We start from the raw sequence: 19,576 nt of genomic DNA, 5'->3' as shown, positions 1-19,576 counted from the left end.
CTAGTGCCCCAATCTCCCAAGATGCTGGTATCACGGACCTGTACCACAAGGTATGGTAAGAACAGTACTCTTAAAGGGAGAATTGTTAATACAGGTACTGGTCATTTTGATCAACAACTTCAGTAACATATCAGGTAGCCATTACATCATATAAGCTACTATAATTGCTTAAGAAGAATTCAGTTCCAGAGTAACTCTGTAAGAGTAGGTAAAGGGCCTCTCCATTCCCTACCCTGACCCTTCCCCAAGAAATCCTCTTGTAGGGTTTCTTACAAAAGGTTAACCTGAACACAACAAAGACTTAAGGATTATTCATTTGAGCTACTCTCATAACACCCTGGCAAAGGAGTGCCTCTGCTTATGTACTAATAAACTTTGGATGCTACTTGATGCTACTTGATCCATACCTCCTTAAGGGAAGCCAAAGCCATGGTCTATACATCTAGGAGTGGACTGCCTGTATCTATCATATATGCCAATATTCTGGGCTATATAGGCCATCTTATTTCTAACATTAGAATGAGCCACCTGCCCTAGAGCTAGGTTTTGACTAAAGCAAACAGGCCTGAAAGAAAAAAGCAGAGAACTTGTGAAAGCTGTGCTTAGTGCTTGCTTTCTTGTGTTTTCACTTATTACAGATGCCTGATTTTTACCAAAAGAAGAAAACTCTAAATCTTTCAGGCACATATTTTGTTCATGGGATGGTAAAGGAATTATTTGCAGCAGCCATAGAAACTATGAAAGGTGCCAATTTGCTAGTTAAACAGCTTAGTTTTTACACCTAAATGCCTTCAAGAGTCTGCCTGACAGAGCATGATACATAATCTTTTTTTAAAGCAAAGAAGAGTAACTTTACCAATCTCAGACTCTAATTCTAACAAGCATGCTGTGAAGGAGCTAATGGGTGACTTGAAAAAGTGTCTACATCAGGAGTGGCCTGTTCAACTGTTGATGCAACACACAGTTCTAGCCTCTCAAGGAATGAGGAATAGTTTATTCTGGAGCCAAATTTGAGTGGCATTACTCATGAACTCAGATTGCCTGAAGACAGATTCAGATTGCCAGGAACACAAATTCAGATTGCCTCCAATACCTGGTTCCAATGTTCTAATGGTTACCTCAGGTGTTTATAGTTATAGAAAAAAAGGTGATAAGTCAAGGTATTATGAAAATTCATGGGTGGGAACATAAGATAGGTGGGTGGTCAGGAAGCAGGGAAATTCATGTTGGAATTAGCTTGGTGGAAGCTAATGTATCCCAAGGTTTCATGTGACAGCCAGAAAGACTTTACATCAGACAGGGTGGACAATGGGTGACAACTAAGGAAGCTAAAGATAATGCAAGACATTTGACTCTGGATTTGCAACATTTCAGTTGTCCACAAACAGAAGTTGTGATCTGTCCATCAACCTTGTAGAATCTTTTACATAGGTGTTTTGGGGGGTTGTTGTTTTGTAGAGGAATTTCAGTTCACACAGCTCTCTCTTCCATGGGACTTGTCAGAACCTTTGCTTTGAAGTGCTTTAGGGGTGAACACAAGACACAGTTATTTTCTTGGAGTCCTCCTAACCCATAACAAAAAAGTGTGTTAGCTGTGATCCCTGTCAGACTCAGGTGGTGCAGAATCAGGCAGACCACTAGATGGGGCTATTTCTCCATTGCAAGTGAACTGTTCAACACTCCACAAAGCCAGCAACCTTGAAGGCATAACATTCCTGAGAAAGGCTGGGTCTTCAAAGATCCAGCTTGTCTGAGCAATGCTGATCTAACACAAGTTTAGCACTTCGATGTTTTATGCCAAACCTAGCAGATTTGTATATTGCTAGAGCTGATTTGGATGATAAAAACAAAAAACAAACAAAAACACAAAACTTTTTTTAAAATTCATTGTTTAAGAAAACTGCTTCAGTAGATATAAACCCAAAATTTTAAAGACTATTCATAAAAACTTGTTACTAAAACATACAAGTCATCATACTACTGAGAATTTATTTTCTTAGGATTTAACATTGGAAAAATGGGAGTGTTTGAGCTACACTGATCTTCAGTTAGTTGCAGGCCTAGTTGGATAGACAAAGGTTTTTATTTGTTTGTATATATTGTAGCTTCTGAATCAGGCTGTATAGACCTTATCCAAAGTGCTTGAGATCAAAACCATTTCCAATTACTGATTTTTTTTTGTAAGAGTTTGAAATATTTACTTACACATAAAGAGATATCTTGACAAGGACCCAAATCTAAATATGAGGTTTATCTGTTTTTCCGCTAAATTCCCTTTATGTAAAACCAAGAAGCAATTTTCTGAAGCATTTTTAGCTTGCCCACATTTTGAGTATGACCCATGCTATGACCTCAAGTATGGCATTTTTAGGTGTTGGCATTCAAAAAGCTTCAGAGTTTATGTGGACTGGCTGTTCTCAGCCTGTACACCAATGAATTATGTACCAGGCAAACTGCCCCAGAAGGGTGTGGTGTACCCTGACCATAGACCAGTTGACCAGTCTCATTGTTCCCTGGCCCTGAGGCGTACCAAGAGGCAGTGCCACCTACTAGCCTCCTGGGTGTTGGGACAGTGAGACTATGACACCCTCCCGTCCTCTCTGTCTAACTTCGGCTGAGTGGGTTGCAAGAAAGAGCTGTTCTTTCAAAACGCTAAATCTCTCAGGTGGGAGATTCTCTTGGGTGGGGATGGGGGTGGGACTTGCATGTGGAATGCTGGCACTACCTGATGGCACCTGCTCTAGCATATAGATGTGAGGGAATGCCAAGACATTTTCATTAATACATGAGTCAGGCCATTGCCAAGAAAGAAAGAACACAGAGGAGGCCGGTCTGAAGGTTAGGTTTAAATATAAACTTGTTTATAATAAAACGTAAACCATGAAGGTTGGGAAATGGACTTGATGGTCACACCTTGAGCTGGCGTTTTTGAATGCTTTTTACCTGTATGCCCGTGTGCACTGACTAAATTGAGGGCATTGTCACCATCCTTACTGGTGTGGTTTCTGGAGAATATCTTGCCCTTAGTTAATCGCAAGAAAGCTTGGTTATAGAATCCTTCAAAGGGCAATAGGCAGATGTGTGACTGGTTGACTTGTTGTCCCTTGATTATGTGTGGCCTGACTCTAAAGAACAGTAGTAGAAAGCAGCAAGCCATTTTTCCAGGTGTAGTAGAAAGGTGGGTTGAAGGTGGCTCTTGGGTGCTTATGATGAACATATCATATCCTTAGTTCTCAGTGATCCCCAACTGCAATAAGCTCCAAGGGGGAAACTTCCAGGGGCTCTTGCAGCAGCCCATCCTCCGCTGTCTTCTGGACCCACAAAAGGGCTTTGTGAAGCAGGCTGGTCTGGTTCCCAGTGAGCCCGGTAGAGTACAATGTCTGTGAGTGCTGACTCTCCCTTTCTCTTTCACGCTGGCACCTGGCAGAGTGTGGGAACTACTGCCTCAATAGTAAGTACAGTACAGTAAGTCCTGGGAGAGATCGAACCACCTGGGCTCCTGCCAGAGCCTGCCAGCTCGGGCCAGGCCAAGAGCTCAGAGCAGCCAACTGTAGGCAGAAGGGAGATGGGGTGGGGGCATCAGACACAGCAACCAAGGCTCCATGGATCTGCCTTCCGGAGTGGGCCCCCAAGCAGACTTTCTCCTAGTTGTATGTCAGAGAGTATTGAGCTGGGGCAGGGGTTCTAGCTGGCAGGAAGCTGGACTTAACTCCCACACACAGACATCTCCTGAGGCTGTTTGCAGAGCTAACTTGTGACAAAAACATCATGACCATTTTAAGAAGTCCAAAGAGAAGGATGGCTGTTGGCCACAGGCCCACAGATAGGGCCAACAACAGCAGCAATGGGACCTGACTCTACCTCTCACCCTGGAGTGAGCGGAGCCCACTGGGGCCTTCTTGGTTATGTTTAGGCCAGGGCCAGACTCCTATGCCAGTCAGCTGGGCATTCTCCCACTCCCTTAGCGCACACAGGTCCTGAAATAAAGGTCTGGTCCCTCTACCAAGAGCTTCCTCCCCCCCCCCCTCCTCTTCTTCCTCCTCGCCCCATAACCGTTGCTTCCAGTCCTGGGAGCTCATTCCTCCCCGTTTTGCTTCTCTTCTTTAGCTTTCCCAGTTCACGTGTCTCCCTTTCCCTGGCCCAGTGGCTGGCTATCTACTAACCTTTCTCTCCCATTCTCTCTTTTTCTTTAATGTTTAAACTCTCCCCATTGTCCACAGCATCACATGACACATTTTCTTTCCTGGGTGTGGAGTCCTTACACCATGTCTTCTTGGTATCAACCACGTGTTTTCTGTAATTGTTTCATCAGCTAGTTAGATATTCTTTCATTTTACACACCTTTGTGTTTTCGAATGTGAGATTCATTCTACCTTGCTTTCTTTACGCCATTTCCCCCATATCATTCCAAAGAGGAAGGAGGTGCTACGGTTATTTCTCCAGCAGAGACCCTCTCCGCTCACGCCTGCTCTCACGCCTGCTCTTCTGATGTGTAGGAAAGGGTGGTTCCTTGGGGAAAGCAAGTGATGAGAAACTGGGAGGAAGGAGATCCACTCCTAAAATACTGGAAAGTAAGGGGTGGGCAGGAGCCAGAATGAGGCCAGCCACTCTGGTTCAGGGTCTGCTGCAGTCTCAGTTCAGGGGAGCAGGGGCTGGGGCTGGGACCGTTCTGTCTCTCATTTTCATCATCTTGAAATGAGAATAGCCAGGCCTGTCCCACTCTGTGTTCCTTCATGAGTTCGGGGTGAGGGCTTGGGGAAAGTCAGAGCTGATACACTGCCCTCCCCACTCTCTCCACATCAGAGCTGTAGATGAGCCCTAAGTAAAGAACCCCACAGCTCCACGGGGCCTTGTTTGGAGATGACTTTCTCTGCCTTCCTTGGCAAAACTCTGGGGTTATCCCCAGCTGCTCTCCACACAGCTCGGGCTCTTCTCCAGCTTCTAAGAAGCACTGGGGATAGTTCAAGTTTCATCACATTGCAAAGCCTTCTCAGCAGTGCCAAGGCCAGTGACAGCGACAGTCAGCCCCCAGAAAAGAGAGGGGGGGGGAACCACTGCCAGGCCAATGGTCCAGGCTGCTGTGAGCCGGGCCAGTGCAAGCACAGCCAAGAGGAAGGGGCTGACAAGCTGTCAAACGTCACATTCCCATGGATAGCTTCCCTGCCATGTTACTGCCATGTGTAAGAGTGTAGAGGTCAAGAGGGCCACATGCCTCATAACCTCCTTTTCTGTTCTGTCTCAGCTATTACAGAAGCCATCGAGATCCCACAGTTTATCGGCCGCAGTTACCTGACCTATGACAATCCAAATATCCTCAAGAGGTAATGGGCCAGCACAGCAGCTTGTTTATACCCTGGATGTCAGTTTCTCAGCATCACTCCTAGAGTTAATCCTTATCTTCCATGCCAGATAGCAATTCTCCCCATGGGCCAGAGGTGGGGAGGAACACACGAAATAAACATAGAAACAAGAACAAAATAAAACAAATAAACTTGAAGGCGTTAGACTCTCAAACAACCCATTCATTATAAGTACTCCAAACCTTTCTGGTCAAAGGGCCTGGAAGAATGTGACTTGCCCCTGGGATTTCCAATGTTCCAGTTTGTGAAGCAGAAGGAACTGGATGCTCCTATAGCCAGAGCGTGGTGACATACTTCCCACCCCTGACCCTAACAAGGCTGTTAGCTCTGTGCTATTCTGTGACATAGCCTGCAGATCTGCCTGGAGCCAATTGTAGGACTCAGCTGCTCCCAAGCAAATAGCTCAGAGCCCTTGCATGCCAGACCAGTACCTATTTCTTCATTCGCAAAGGTCCACTGTCCTCCTGAGGTTCTGTCTGTTCAGTGAAGATTGCTCGGTTCTCCTCATGTGGACACAAGGACAGTATGCGTGATATAAATGCCCACGTTACAGCTTTTGTTCCCTGGAGGCAGGGATGGGCTAGAATTTCAAGCAGCCTGTACATGTGGCAAGAATGAAGTTGGCTCTTAGAGAACTGCCTATTCAGCCAAGTTTGTTGTTGGCAACTTCGGTTTGTCCCTTGGTCCTTTGTCATTGGTGATGTTCATCCACCTTTCAATCACCAGCAAAACTGTTCTAGAATTTTCCTTTCCCTTTAGATTGGGTACATAGTAACACATGACAAATCTTTAACCTAAAGTTAAACTCTGCTTTATGCTAGAATTTTGAGTTTTGAGAAGCAAATTGTTTGAAAGATCATTTTCTGGGTCATTAGGGTGACTGTAGGAATATCAGATTATTATAGTGGCTTGAATAAGGATGGCCACCATGGTCTCATATAGTTAAATGTTTAGTTCCAGGTTGGTGGACCTTTTAGGAGAGATTGAGAGGCATGGTTCTGTGGGAGGAAGTAGACCCTTCTTCACTTCCCTAATCACAGCTTCTGTTTGTTGCCTTAGTATGACGATTTAAGTGAGACACATTCCCAGCCAAGATACACCCGCTTCTTTCTTTGGTCCTTCCCTACCAATGATAGAAAGTCATTCAGTCCCCCCCCCCCAAAGCGGAGTGTTAAGTAAGGAGTTCGAGTCATCAGCCTATAGTGCTTAGTCAAAGGCCATGAACAGTTAAGGGGAGTTAGCACTGTGGTGGCAGGAGATAGAGAAGCTTCAAATCTGAGCCTCTACTGGAGTGCATGTGTTGAAGTTTACAAGTAGGTACATGTCACCCATGTAAAACCACACACATGAAAGTGTTTCAGAGCTATTTCAGTTTGATGCCTTCAGAGGTTCAAGTAACATAAAATGTCCTAAACCTGTAACAAGTGCAGTCTTCAGCTGGGCTGATTAATCCAGAGAATGTGCTGTATCCTTAAAGAAAGACCCAGAATCTCATTCATATGTCTGCCTCGTTACCCTCAGCATATTCCCCAGCTGCTCATAGGACAGTCACAGGATGCTTGTCAAACTGGGCAATGTCCCATGGAAGTATAAAGGACTTTCACTAAAGAGAAGGAAGCTTCCCCAGACTAAATTGGACAATAAGTTATATGTCCGCTCTTATTCCAAGCACTGATAAGAGATGTAGACTTTCTTTACTGATTCATTACAGTCCACATTGCCAATGGAAGGGGAGGCGTGGAACGAGGGTCAGAGATTAGAAGGTTCCTGGGAAACTGTTCAGGGTTGAATTGCCTGTTGCTAGGCTGGTGGGCCTCTTGCATGAGGAAGATAAGATTGGTGCCTTCTATCTAGATCTGGCCATGCCAAGCCTAGACAGAAGTCCCACCAGCACTTAATACTAAATGCACTGTACAGCTCCCGAACTAGGTATGAGGGAGGCAGGGTGATGGTACCACTGATAGGAGGATGGAAAGAAGAACATTCTCCCCACTCTTCTTGCCAGAATGGCTAAGGAAGAAGTTAAACTAGCCTGTGTCCCTTGTTCTACTGTATCTGCCCCTCCTGCAGTCTAGAGCCATGGAAGTAGCACTGGCTGACTTGAGATGATCTGAAAATCTAAACTCCAGGAACCTTGGCTTTAGGTTCTAGTAGTGTCTTGCTAATGCATATTAACTTACATTTGCTTTGCCTCACCTTTTGCTGGAGACCCTCAGGCCACATCAGATGAATGCTGATAATGTTAGCCAGATGAATTTCTAAACCAGCTTTAGGAAGTGACAGGCACACAGAAGCCCAGGAGCCTCTTCCCAGAGATGCATATAGCCCAGAAGCCATCCTGCTTAAAACTCATTATCCTCATAGCTTCCTGTGCTTTGGCCTAGGATTCTGCCTTGGCACCCTTCCAAGACCAATAGCCACTTCATCCTTTGAGATCCCGGCCTTGTCCATCTCCCCTTCCCTCCAGAATGGCCCCAAGGACAGTCATTGCTGGCCATGCTGCCCTTCCACTGGTATGATTAAAGCCCAAAGAAACCACTGATTTCAGCCTTGTGGCAACTGCGAAGCCCACTTTCTTCTGGGAAATGAGGGGCTGCCTCCCAAGAGCCATCCAGTAACAGGGCAGGAAAGGAAAAAGTATGGTACATAAGGCCACCTGCCTGGGACTGTGACATTGGCCAAAGTCTTATTCTGTAAATGTCTCCTTGTAGGGTCAGACACCGCTTGCTCATTGAGCATCCAGACCTTTCTATGAATGGTGTGACTAATAGGGGTTGTGTTCCTTCTATTTTCCCGGTACATGTGGATGCAGAGAGGGAAGTTTATCTCCACGTTAGGTTGCTTAGGGAAGGCAGGGATGACTCAAAACAGATGTTAGTGGTTGATTTCATGGGCTCCCTTGTGCCTTTCCTCCAGGGTGTCAGGATCAAGATCAAATGCCTTCATGAGATTTAAGACAACTGCCAAGGATGGCCTATTGCTATGGAGGGGAGATAGCCCCTTGAGACCTAACAGTGACTTCATTTCCCTGGGCCTTCGGGATGGAGCCCTGGTGTTCAGGTAACTTCCTCCCAACCTCTGCCTTCAGCAGCAACTTGCAATTTCTTCTCAGACAGTACAGACTGTGCTGAAGACTGATGCAGTAACCCCAAACACACTCTGTTGAAGCTGGCAGGAACCAATGGCTCCAGCCTCATTTGAGTCTCCTCCCCCCCCCCCCACTCAGCGACATCTATGCATGTGAGACAAATTCACACCACTCCCCAATGTTGCCAATTTATTCCAAGTTTTATTGGACTACTGTCATACTCTTTCGTCTACATGTTGTCTCTCACTGTGTTCAGGCTGCGGTGGCACACTGGAGTAGCTTCAAAGGGAACTGTTGGACAAATTCTTAATATTTATTATCTGGCCCTCTGCAGAGCAGTTCTGTGCCCTGCTGTATGCTCTCCACTTGTGGGCTAGAGGTCGTGGAAATGATGCTGCCCAGCTTGGGAAGATATGAAAATCTAACTCCGGGAGCCTTGGCTTTAAGTTCCTTCTGTCTGACTTAGTTCCACAGCCTTAGGGCTCATGCTGGTTTGTTCTGCTGTGAGGAGAAGGAAATGAAGAGTCATGTCTCCGCGGAGCAACCTAACACCTAGATCTTGTAAATACTTGAGCGGAACTAACAAGGCTGTCCCAGAAGCTCTGACTTCCTTTTCTAAAAATTAATTTTTTAAGTTATTTTTATTTGTGTGTATGCCTGTCTGTGTAGATGGATTTTATTTTATTTTTGAAACAGGGTGTTACTATGTGGTCTTGGCTTACCTGAACTTATATGTATGTATATATACATACATATACATATATATATATATATATATATATATATATATATAGAGAGAGAGAGAGAGAGAGAGAGAGAGAGAGAGATCAGGTTGGCCTTAAATTCTCTGAGTTCTGTCAGCCTCTGCCTCCCTAGTGCTTAGATTAAAGGCCTGCCCTGCAGTTCTTACTTCTTTTATTTAACTTAGTGTATATTGCTCTGCAAGTTGTTAACTGGATGGCTATGCAATGGCTAAAGAATTACCTGGACACTTTTTCCCTGTTCTCTTTTCTAGAATGAGGGAGAGCTCACTGTTTAAAGGGCAGGGGCTGTCTTGTGAAATATGAAAAACCAGCCATGAAGATTATAAAAGCTGCTTGCCACCAACCAGCAACACCTTTGGGGAACTTGTTAGAAATGTCAATCCCCAGGGCCTGGCCTGACCTGGCTGCATTGTGACTATTGCACCAGGAAATTCAGCCTCTGCTCTGGCTCTGGGTATTTTCCCCATGGGGGAGGAGATGTTTGTTAAGCTTTTACTCCCCCTCTGGTGAGGACCCCAGAGTGTTGTGTAAATAATAAGAAATTAATAGGAAACATAGAGAGGGAGAGTTGACCTGCAGACATGATGAAGACTAAATTCCAGGGTGTTGGACAGCTGTGTGTGCTGGGGATAGGGAAGTTACTGCCAGCCAGGTGAGGATATCATGATGCTTTTAACTTGAAGAACAGACATTTTGAGAGGGGATGTGACTGTAACATCATGCCTGTTCTGAGATTTGGCCCTGTGACAGGGCATTGTAGCGGTAGGTAGAGCAAACACTGACAAGTGAGGGCAGCTCATCCCCAACTGTGCCTTCTTCCTTGACCTGTGACCCCACCACAGCGCCCCATTCCTCACTGGCCCCACAGTCAGATGAGGAGGAGCTCTTCCCACCCTGTCGGCTGGCTGCTTCAAAGCCATTTTTCTGTGGTTTTCCTGTGGTTAACCTCACCCAGGCCTCAAGTACTTGATAGTACCCAGAAGAGGGAACCAAAACAGCTGAGTGGAGGCTGGGGCGGCCCCACTCCCCCTCAACTGCCAGCTGAATTCAATGCATGGAGACCTGAGACAGCTGGCCACTGGCTGCCACCAGCTTGGCTTTCACCCCTGCCAGCCCCTCTCACCTCCTAATCGATTGCTCCGCCTTGAACTCATACCCTAGGATACCATTTCCATCTTGAACTCCTTGCTGAAGGTGTCCTTGGGCTTTCTTGTGTTCTGTACTTTTGGGACCCAAGCAGGAATAGGATTGACACCAACATCAGGAGCCACCCATTGCTGCTTACTGGGCACTTTCATCTGGGTAGTTATCTTACTTCATCCGTCCATCCAAGACAGACGCAAGGGAAGTCAAGGATGGGCTGGGAGCAAGCTGATCGTGATATAGGCAGGTAGGCTAAAAACCCCAGTACACAATGAGTTATGCTCACTGGGGAGCCCTTTCTAAAGGTAGATTACTGGGCTTGCCAACCCCTAGGCTCTGATGGATTTAGTGTAGGTACACACTGGGATCTTATTGGCATCAAGCACCCCAAGTATTCTAGAAAGCACACCCTGAGGAATAGGGTCTCAAGTGTCTTTGGGGTTCCACACACTTGCTCACCACGGCTGTGTGATCTCAGCAAGTCACTTACTTTCTCTCAGTCTCTGGCTCCGCTTCTGTGAAAAAAAAAAAGCTAGTTGGGAGGATTATATGAGGATGAAATGAATTAATTTTTGGAGAGGGCCAAGTGCACGTCAACAAGTTTTTAGTGATAAGGAGAATACAAATTCTTACCTCCATCCAGTGTTTTCTGGACTCTGCAAGAACAGCCTCTGTGAGATAACATAGCAAAGAAGCTCTGTATAAGAGCTCTACAAAATGTAGTCATTGCTGCTACTGTTACTAATGTAAAATCAGGACCTCACCTGGGAAGGTGTGGCAGAATGCAACTATTACCCCAGCTCTTCTAAGGTAAAGGCAAGGGGATCAACAATTCAAAGCCATTTTCTAGGCTATGTGAACTACATGAGACCTTGTTTCAAAAAACTGAAAAAAAAAATCAGAACAAAAGCTTTGGACCTTGAGGAAGTTGCATCACTGATGCCTAGCTGGAGTGTACACTATTTTGCAGTATGACCAAGCTCACTCTTAAGGTTACAATGTTTTTTAACACAAATAGAAGAGAAGTCCAGAGATAATAGGGTTCACTCTGACTTTTCTCCCTCACCCGCATTCATATCCTTTGCTTTAACTGGCCCTGGAAATCCTTGCTTGAGAACAGGAGTAAGCAGGGCAATGAAACTCTCCAGCCAGACACCTTTGGTTTAGAAACTGAATTGAACATAGAGAGAAACCCAAGCGCTCATCTGAAATGAGTGTGACTTTCAGCTTTACGGTAGTTTGTGTCGTTCTAGACTGTCATGTGTGGGGCACAAAACCAACCAGGAAGCTTCATAAATGTCATGTGATGCTCTTACCTACTTACTGTGACCACGTAACACTTTCAGGCATCAGGGAGAAGGAAGAGGTCTGTCATCATGAAGCACCCTGCACCACGGTTTAAAATGGACATTACTGAAAGTGTCACTGCATGAAGGCCTGAAAATGGCCAAGTAGTGTCTAAAGGCCAGATTCAGAGCCACTTCTAGGCTGCCCACCTTGTTCTAGCCTGTGAGGCATTGATGCACATCAAACCAGGTGGCTTAGGATAACCTATTCACAGTATCCAGAGTACAGTATTATTGGCAGAACATCCAGGCCAGCCTTCATTCATTGCTTTTATGGCTTGAAAGCAAGGTTGCTCAGTGGGCAGCCTGGTGACCTTTAAAACATGTAGAGCCAGGTGTGTCGGTGCATGGCTAGAGTCTCAATACTTAGGAAGTAGCAACAGGAAGATGGAGGAGTTCTAGGCCATCCTCAGCTTCACAAGTTTGAGGACAACCTTGTCTCAGAAAAAAAAAAAAAAACATTGTATGTATGTATACATATATACATATATATGCTGCATATTAAACAAATAATTCAGGGAGAGTATGGACAGGTGGTTCTTTGCAGGGCCTGAGTCAGGCCTGGAAAGGTAGGTCATAAAGACACCAACTGGGTTGCCCTATCTTACATGATGGTGGGGTTTTTGTCTGCCCAATTATTTCAACTCCCTTGAGCATGCTCTGTCCCTTTAAGCAAGAGAGCTATTGGCTTCAGGAAAGAATGTTCACCTTGTCTCACCTGGTTCTAATACAATGAAAATGTTCTAGTCACAGGTACATTCAGGTATGGCTCCCTGCAGTTACGCACAGGTCACCTGACTCTGGGACCTAGCATTGTTGGCTCCCCTCTCCTCAGGGTGCATTGTCAATCTCCTGAATAAGCATCACCAAGCCCTACATTTTATTTGTTTAGTTCCTATTGTGTGTTCTGTTAACCTTCTCTATAGTCCTGCAGGAAAAGTGTCTTACCTGTACTTGATAGAATTAGGTGAATCACCTAAAGTCACAGAGTTGATAAGTTGACAAGACTGAGGATCCATAACATGTTACCCACACTTTCAGCAAAGCCACATACATGCCAACCCCTGGTCCTGCTTCATGTTCATTCCTTTTTAAAAATTATTACATTTATTTACCCCTCTCTCTCTTTCTATCGTGTGTGTGTGTGTGTGTGTGTGTGTGTGTGTGTGTGTGTGTGTCACAGTGCACATATGGAGATCAGAGGACAACTCATGGGAGCTGGTTCTCTCTTTCCACCTTATGGGTCTCAGGACTTGAACTCTGGCTGCTGGCCTTCGTGGAAAGCACATTTACCCTCTAAGCCATTCTACAGGCCACACTCTTTTCTTCAAGAAGCAATCGCCTCTCACAAAAAGAACCCTCAGAAACCTCACCTTCTGGCTGTTTTATAGGAGACACTTGATGTGGGAAAGTGGGCTAGAAAATGGTGCAGATTTTAGGATCTGAGTGGCAGCTTTGTCCCATGGTTTGTCAAGTCAACAGTTTCTATTCTTGGTTCAGTGCGGTAGCCATATTGTTTCTTTGAAACTCTGTTACGAAATGAATGAGCTATAGAACTTTCTTTGGGAAAACCTCTGCTTTCTATTCCCACTATTCTCTGAACAAGGGTCTCAAGTGCTCTGGATGGAACAAACATTTCTTTCGAGCCTTCCTCTTCCCCGCACTGAGTGTAGACAACCCTCCTCTCCCCATGAGGGCAAAGCTACCCCTGTGGGCCCCTCTCTCCGAGGGTCTGAGCATGTGGTCCGACTATGTCAGCCAGGGAAAGTCCGGGTAGTTGGCTCCCTGCCCAAGCCAGAGTTGTCACTCATTAAATATTTGCTGGATTGAATGAAATTAGAATAACTGAGTGAACAGTAGGTCAAGAGGGCTAGCTCTTGGTAAACATACCCATGTCTTCTGATCCTTGAGGGGTTCAAAGTCTCTGGGAGTTAAAATGCTACAAGGTAGAGCCGATAGCAAAGGACTTGGGGGCAGAGGTTTCAAGAAACCCAATTTTATATCTCTCCTCTGTAGTTTCAGACCAAGTCTCTTTAACTCTGTAGAGTTCAGCTTACTCTTCAATACAGTTTTTCTTCTTAAAGTGAAAATACTTCATAGTTTCCTAGGAGTTTTGCAATAAATTCCTGTGAATTTTATAACATTAAAATAAACATCAATGTTTGTACATTTCTAGAGAGCCAGCACCGTTTCTTCGGCAGGCTCAAAAGAGGTTCTTTTGCTGCTGCTGGTTGAGGTTTTGGTGCTTGCTGGTGCTTCTAGCTAACAGATGCACAGTTGCAGCCTCTGCCTTCATCACCACATACCCTTTCCTTCCATGTGTCTCTGTGTCCTCCTTATAACTGTACCAGTCATATTGGTTGATGGTCCTCTAACCCAGTGTGGCTTTACTTTCTTTTTTCCAGATTTTGTTACAGTTTATTTGTGAAAAATGTTCATCCTTTTTTATTGGTCTGTAAAAGAACCATCATACAGGTCAAAAATGAATTCTATAAGTCAAAGAATATTCTACACCTTGAAAAAGGAAATCGGCAGTAGCATTCTCATAGGTGGCTTCACTTTTAACTAATTGCATCAGACTCTCTTAGCAAGGTCACATGCTAAGGTTCAGGGTGGACAGGAATTTCAGAGAAACACTGTGCAAACCAGTGCGGATGACAAACTCTTCTCATGCATCCCAATGCTATAGCTACAATGCTTCCATACACAGGCCTGAATCACCCCTATGACCTTACGTATGTGAAGGAAGGCACTCACAAAAGGCAGCTGACGTGTGATTCCACTTAACTGGGTGTCTGTATTAGTCAAAGCTGACAACTGGAGGAGTGGTGCTCAGGGGCTGGGAGAGGGGGGCCTGGAGCTATACAGCATTGGTTTTGCAAGGTGAAAATTATTATAAATGTTAATTATACATGGATACACTCCCGAAACGTACACCTAACATGGCTTTGGTGGTAAGTGTAATGTTTATCCTACCACAATTGAAAATTTAAAAACTCATTCATTCATGTATGAGCCTGGAAAGTGGCCACCTTTTGTACCAACTTTGAGTTAAGGACTTTGCATTAAAGGTGAGTTTTTGCAGTGAGAGTCTTTGTGAATGGGCAGCTTCCTGAATAACTGTGTTTCATTGTTTCTTTCTTTGTTCTGCCCTAATACCCTTAGCTACAACCTGGGCAGTGGTGTGGCTTCTATCATGGTGAATGGTTCCTTCAGTGATGGCCGGTGGCACCGAGTCAAGGCTGTCAGGTGAGCACCTACCAAAAGGGAGACAGAACTAGACTACAAGAGGGTGGATATGTACCCAGCTTCCTTTCAGTCCTACTGTCCTCTAACCCAACTTTACCTGGCATCCTCATATTACCACCAAACCCCACCCATGCCCTGTACTCACACCAGTGGCAGAAACTGAACCCCTACATATGCTCGAAATGGAAGAAAATGGCCTAGAGAAAACACTTAACAAATTGCATTTGTGTATAATTACTTTACACCCATGTTGTTTTACAAAACAATATTTTCATACAAGTATATAATGTGTGCTGAGCACATGTCTGCCATACATCCATGTTCCCTACCCTGTCCGTTGGCCTTGTCTCTGTTCCCTTAGCCAATTTCATTCTACTTCTATGTCACATGTACATATGTGATTTTACTTTCCTATAAATAAAGAATCCACAAAAGAGGGAAAAAACATGGTATTTGTCTTTTTGAGACATGCTTGATTTGATTAATAACATTTTCCTGAACAATATAACTCTTGATCTTTCTTTATGGCTGAAAAAAATTATGTATCACATATCTATGAACATCTTCTGGACTGGCACCTAGGTTGCTTCTGGAACTTAGTTATTATGCATAGCACTACAATGGACATTAACATGCAAGTATCCCTGTGACACATAGTGTTGGAGTCCTTGGGTTTTACCCCAGTACAGCTGGATCATTAGACCTATTGAGGTATCTCCATATTGATTGACATAGTGGTTGAATTACTTTGTAATCTTACTAGCAATCCATAAGAGTTCAGTTTGGTCCATATCCTTGCTAGCATTTGTTGCCATATGCAGAACACACATCTTAGTGGAATTGGAGTGGGGTATTAAAGTCTCACAAGATGAAAATTGGGGGACATGAAGACCTAAAAGAATGCTCTAAATGCCCTTGCATAGACAATCCTTCCCTTTAAAAGAATGTTATCTGAGCATAAGAAACCATGTATGTTCACCCAGCACCCACAACATAACTATGCTCTCTCAATGCTAATTGCCATCCTGACTTTTGATTAACTTTGGGCAGATTATTCCAATGTCTTTATAATTTTACCATGTGTGTCCTTATTCCTAATAATGCATTTTAGAAATCAGAAAGCAAATCTGAATCAGCAATTCCAGTACTGAATGTTAAATGAGTCCAAAGTAAAGACAAGTTGAATAGAGATTCTGATTGCAGTTCCCTGAAAATACAATATAACTCCTGCTGTGGAACCAGCAGGTGTTGGTCAATGAGAGGCCTGGGGCCATGGGGGCTCAGCATTGTCAGCTTCCTCTTTTGCTTCCATGTAGGCTGTGTTAAGATCATCTTTATTCAGCATTCTGGGTCAGAAGGTGTTGAAATCAGAAGAGCAGACTTAGTTTATCTGCTGCCAGGCAGCCCACAAAGCCCAGATATATATGTAGGCATTTTAGCAAAGTCCCAATTCTAGCTGTTGTGAAAACAAATGATTGGATCTCAATTTCTTTTTTTTTTTTTTTTTTCCTAGAAAACAAGTCAAAATGCAGGGTCCAACCAGACTTCCAAATACTCTAAAGTATTCATCTTGGGAATGGCTCATTCCTCTCTCACTCATTTAGAAAGGAGGATGCACACAAGCACCTCTGAAGGAATGTGAAATGCTTTGGATCTCAACTCCAACCACATTGAATCCCAACTGCTGTCCCAAGGACATCAGGGAATATATCCTGCTTATAACCTTGGGTCAAAATGGTTGGTAGAATAGTCACACATTGCAGAGGAATTTGAACTTGCATAGTTATTGTGGTTTAATTATGCATATGAGGATAAACAATGGTGGGGACACTAGTCCCTTCCTAGACATCTAAGGAAACATGTTAAATATGTTTCCCAAAGCTATATAAATTTCTGTGAGCAGAACCTAGATCAAAAACTCTTCTGTTCTGCCCCATGATACAGCCCACACACAGGGGTTTCAGATGTTTGGGAGAAATAATGCAGTGGAATGTTCCCTCAGAAAGTCTTCCTATACCAGAACATCATTTTTAAATACAGAGGACATAGCAGGAAGAAGTTCTTGAAAACTCAATGAATGAAGAGGTGTTAAGCGAGCAGGACTGGTCCCACTTCCCATGGGGCTACAAAAGTTGGCTCTGTGTGTGTGTGTGTGTGTGTGTGTGTGAGACAACCTTATTGTTTAGCACATGGTAGATACTTTTATACTTGTTAACCCAAACGATTGCATTAACTGCAAAGATGATAGTTTATTTCGTTCTGTTACAGTATCCTTTGCTTTGCAGGGATGGCCAGTCTGGGAAGATTACTGTGGATGACTATGGAGCCAGAACAGGCAAGTCACCTGGCATGATGAGGCAACTTAACATCAATGGGGCTCTGTATGTGGGTAAGTGACCTTGACCAAAGCTCACTCTGTCGGGGCTTTTCCTCCTCATTAGACCTCTATTTGTTGTCCCTGGGCTGTGTACTTGACAGGGTCAATCAAATACCTGGAAACCAGGAAGCTGTCCAAATAGTCTATTCTTCCATGTTCTGAACTTCTGACCCACGGCTGAGGAAGCAGGAAGGACTCACTCACATTGCTTTTGTACTTTTGTCATCCACCAGGAAGACCAAGCTTTTCTTGTTTAGAGAATAGGAACTTGCTAAATATAACCAAATGAGTTCTCTCAGAGGAAGGAGGATCCAGCTTGGTGTCCTCTCTCAGAATAGAATGAATAGACTTCCTATAAATGGCTGATAATCTGCTACCCAGACAAAAAGCAAGAACTCATACCTTTTGTGTTTTCTAAGTGAGCTTAATTGAAAGCAACCAAGACAGTACTTGTTGTTGACGTTATACAACATCTCAGTAATCAATTGGAGAGCTGTTGGGTTTTCAGATTGTCAATTGACCCAGAAATCACATCTGAGATTAGCAGTTTTAGCATTCAAAGGTGAATTCAGTGATCAGAACCACCTAACACGTGAGATGCACTAGACAGTTAGTCCTCGGCCAGGGGACACTCAGGTGGTCCATAAAGAATCTCCAACTGGTGACACATTTTCTTACCTCCTTCTCTCCATCTCTCTTGGCCCCCTTGCAGGTGGAATGAAGGAAATCGCTCTGCACACGAACAGACAATACATGCGAGGCCTTGTGGGCTGCATCTCTCATTTCACACTATCCACTGATTACCACATCTCCCTCGTAGAAGACGCTGTGGATGGGAAAAACATCAACACCTGTGGAGCTAAGTAACACCAGCTGGCCTTGTGCAAGGGACAATACCCCAGGGGTCTGGAGACCCTGCCTGGTGCTGCACACAGAGGTCTGGAAATCAGGTGTGTTTCCTGTCATTAAGGACAAAGTACACCCTGATGGGAAGAACATAAGACTGGAGGCCCTGGATGGCCTTCTCTACAAATACTCTGTGGGCCAAACCCAATGGACTACTGTGGATAGGAAGCATTGGACTATGTCACTCAATATATAGAGTCAAGCTCCAGAGACTGCTGTAGCTCAGTGGCTATGCTATGTTAAAGAGAGTGAGAGCAAGCCGTGTGTGTGTGTGTGTGTGTGTGTGAGAGAGAGAGAGAGAGAGAGAGAGAGAGAGAGAGAGAGAGAGAGAGAGAACTCCCACAGAACAGTATTAAAATAGTCTGCTCTTCCCTGACTGAGGACACTAGCAGAATGACTGTGACCCTGCACTGCATACTTCCAATCTATGTGTAGATTAACTCCTTCCATTCCTCACTGGCTGACTCAATGTGCTCTCACTAGTCCATAAAAATAAAGGCTTGGGGGAAATTAAACATAGAAATCATAATCATACTGTGGCCCTCTTCCCCAAGCTTACCTCTGATGCAAAAATCCTTTTTTTATGATGCAAATTGAAGAAAACGGCTTCCCCCTGATTTTGTAGCGGTACTTTTGTATGTGTCTATTTTTATAGCCGCAGACTGTCCACACTTAGGGTGTGCTTTTGCAGGTTAAGGTGGATGATCTTAATTACAGCACACTTTCCTAACACTTTTCTTGCAAATGAGATAGGATTGGGCCATTTGTAGTGTCAGTGGCATGATAGAGAGTGACTAGGATGGGCCACTGGGGGAGGTGACCACTCTCTTTCAGTGCTTGCTGATGGTTTAAGGGAATGAATATGATGCTGTCCAAGGTGCAGAGACTAAAAGGAATGTATCACTGAGGTGGGGGCACCGCCATGTTGTTTGAGAGAGGGAAAGTATCTGTAATAAACATGAATAAAGGGGACGAGGAAGAACTCATTTGTGGAGATGTGACTGGTTTTGCCGAGGCCACGCCTACAAAGGATCGACAAGGTTACTAGAGAGTCCAGGGTTGTTTGGGGTTGGGGGACACGCCTGCCTGCAGCAGCAGGACCCAAGGATCTGGACCAGAACAGAGAAGCACACTTCCTTCCTGTCCATCAGCTGTGCCTGTGCTATGCATACACATGACTACAGACAACTGGCTCCCTGGCGGGTCCCCATGACAGGACTTACTAAGGGAAAGGTGAGATGAGTACTGCCCCCATAAGTGGAAGGAAATATGATCCCGCTCCTGAAAGAGCCTATAATTAGTCTCGGCCATGACTCTATTCCTGATTGTGAAGTGTCCATTTG

General features: G+C 44.6%; 1 protein-coding gene across 2 annotated transcripts in view; it reads left to right on the top strand.

Annotated features, from left to right (window-relative positions):
* Positions 1-19,219, top strand: part of Egflam (EGF like, fibronectin type III and laminin G domains) — a 156,684-nt gene extending 137,465 nt beyond the window's left edge. Inside the window, exons 18-23 of one of the 2 annotated variants that reach the window (XM_051182510.1) lie at positions 3,428-3,451; positions 5,243-5,321; positions 8,277-8,420; positions 14,867-14,950; positions 17,236-17,339; positions 18,040-19,219. In XM_051182510.1, coding sequence (XP_051038467.1) covers positions 3,428-3,451; positions 5,243-5,321; positions 8,277-8,420; positions 14,867-14,950; positions 17,236-17,339; positions 18,040-18,194 — 590 coding nt within the window. In that variant the 3' untranslated portion in view covers positions 18,195-19,219. The remainder of the gene's footprint in view (positions 1-3,427; positions 3,452-5,242; positions 5,322-8,276; positions 8,421-14,866; positions 14,951-17,235; positions 17,340-18,039) is intronic. The other variant, XM_051182511.1, reaches the window with a different exon arrangement.
* The last annotated feature ends 357 nt before the right edge of the window (positions 19,220-19,576 follow it).

The sequence above is a fragment of the Phodopus roborovskii genome, unplaced genomic scaffold, assembly GCF_943737965.1.
Source record: "Phodopus roborovskii unplaced genomic scaffold, PHOROB, whole genome shotgun sequence".
Lineage (NCBI taxonomy): Eukaryota > Metazoa > Chordata > Mammalia > Rodentia > Cricetidae > Phodopus > Phodopus roborovskii.
This window is presented reverse-complemented; position numbering and strand designations above follow the sequence as displayed.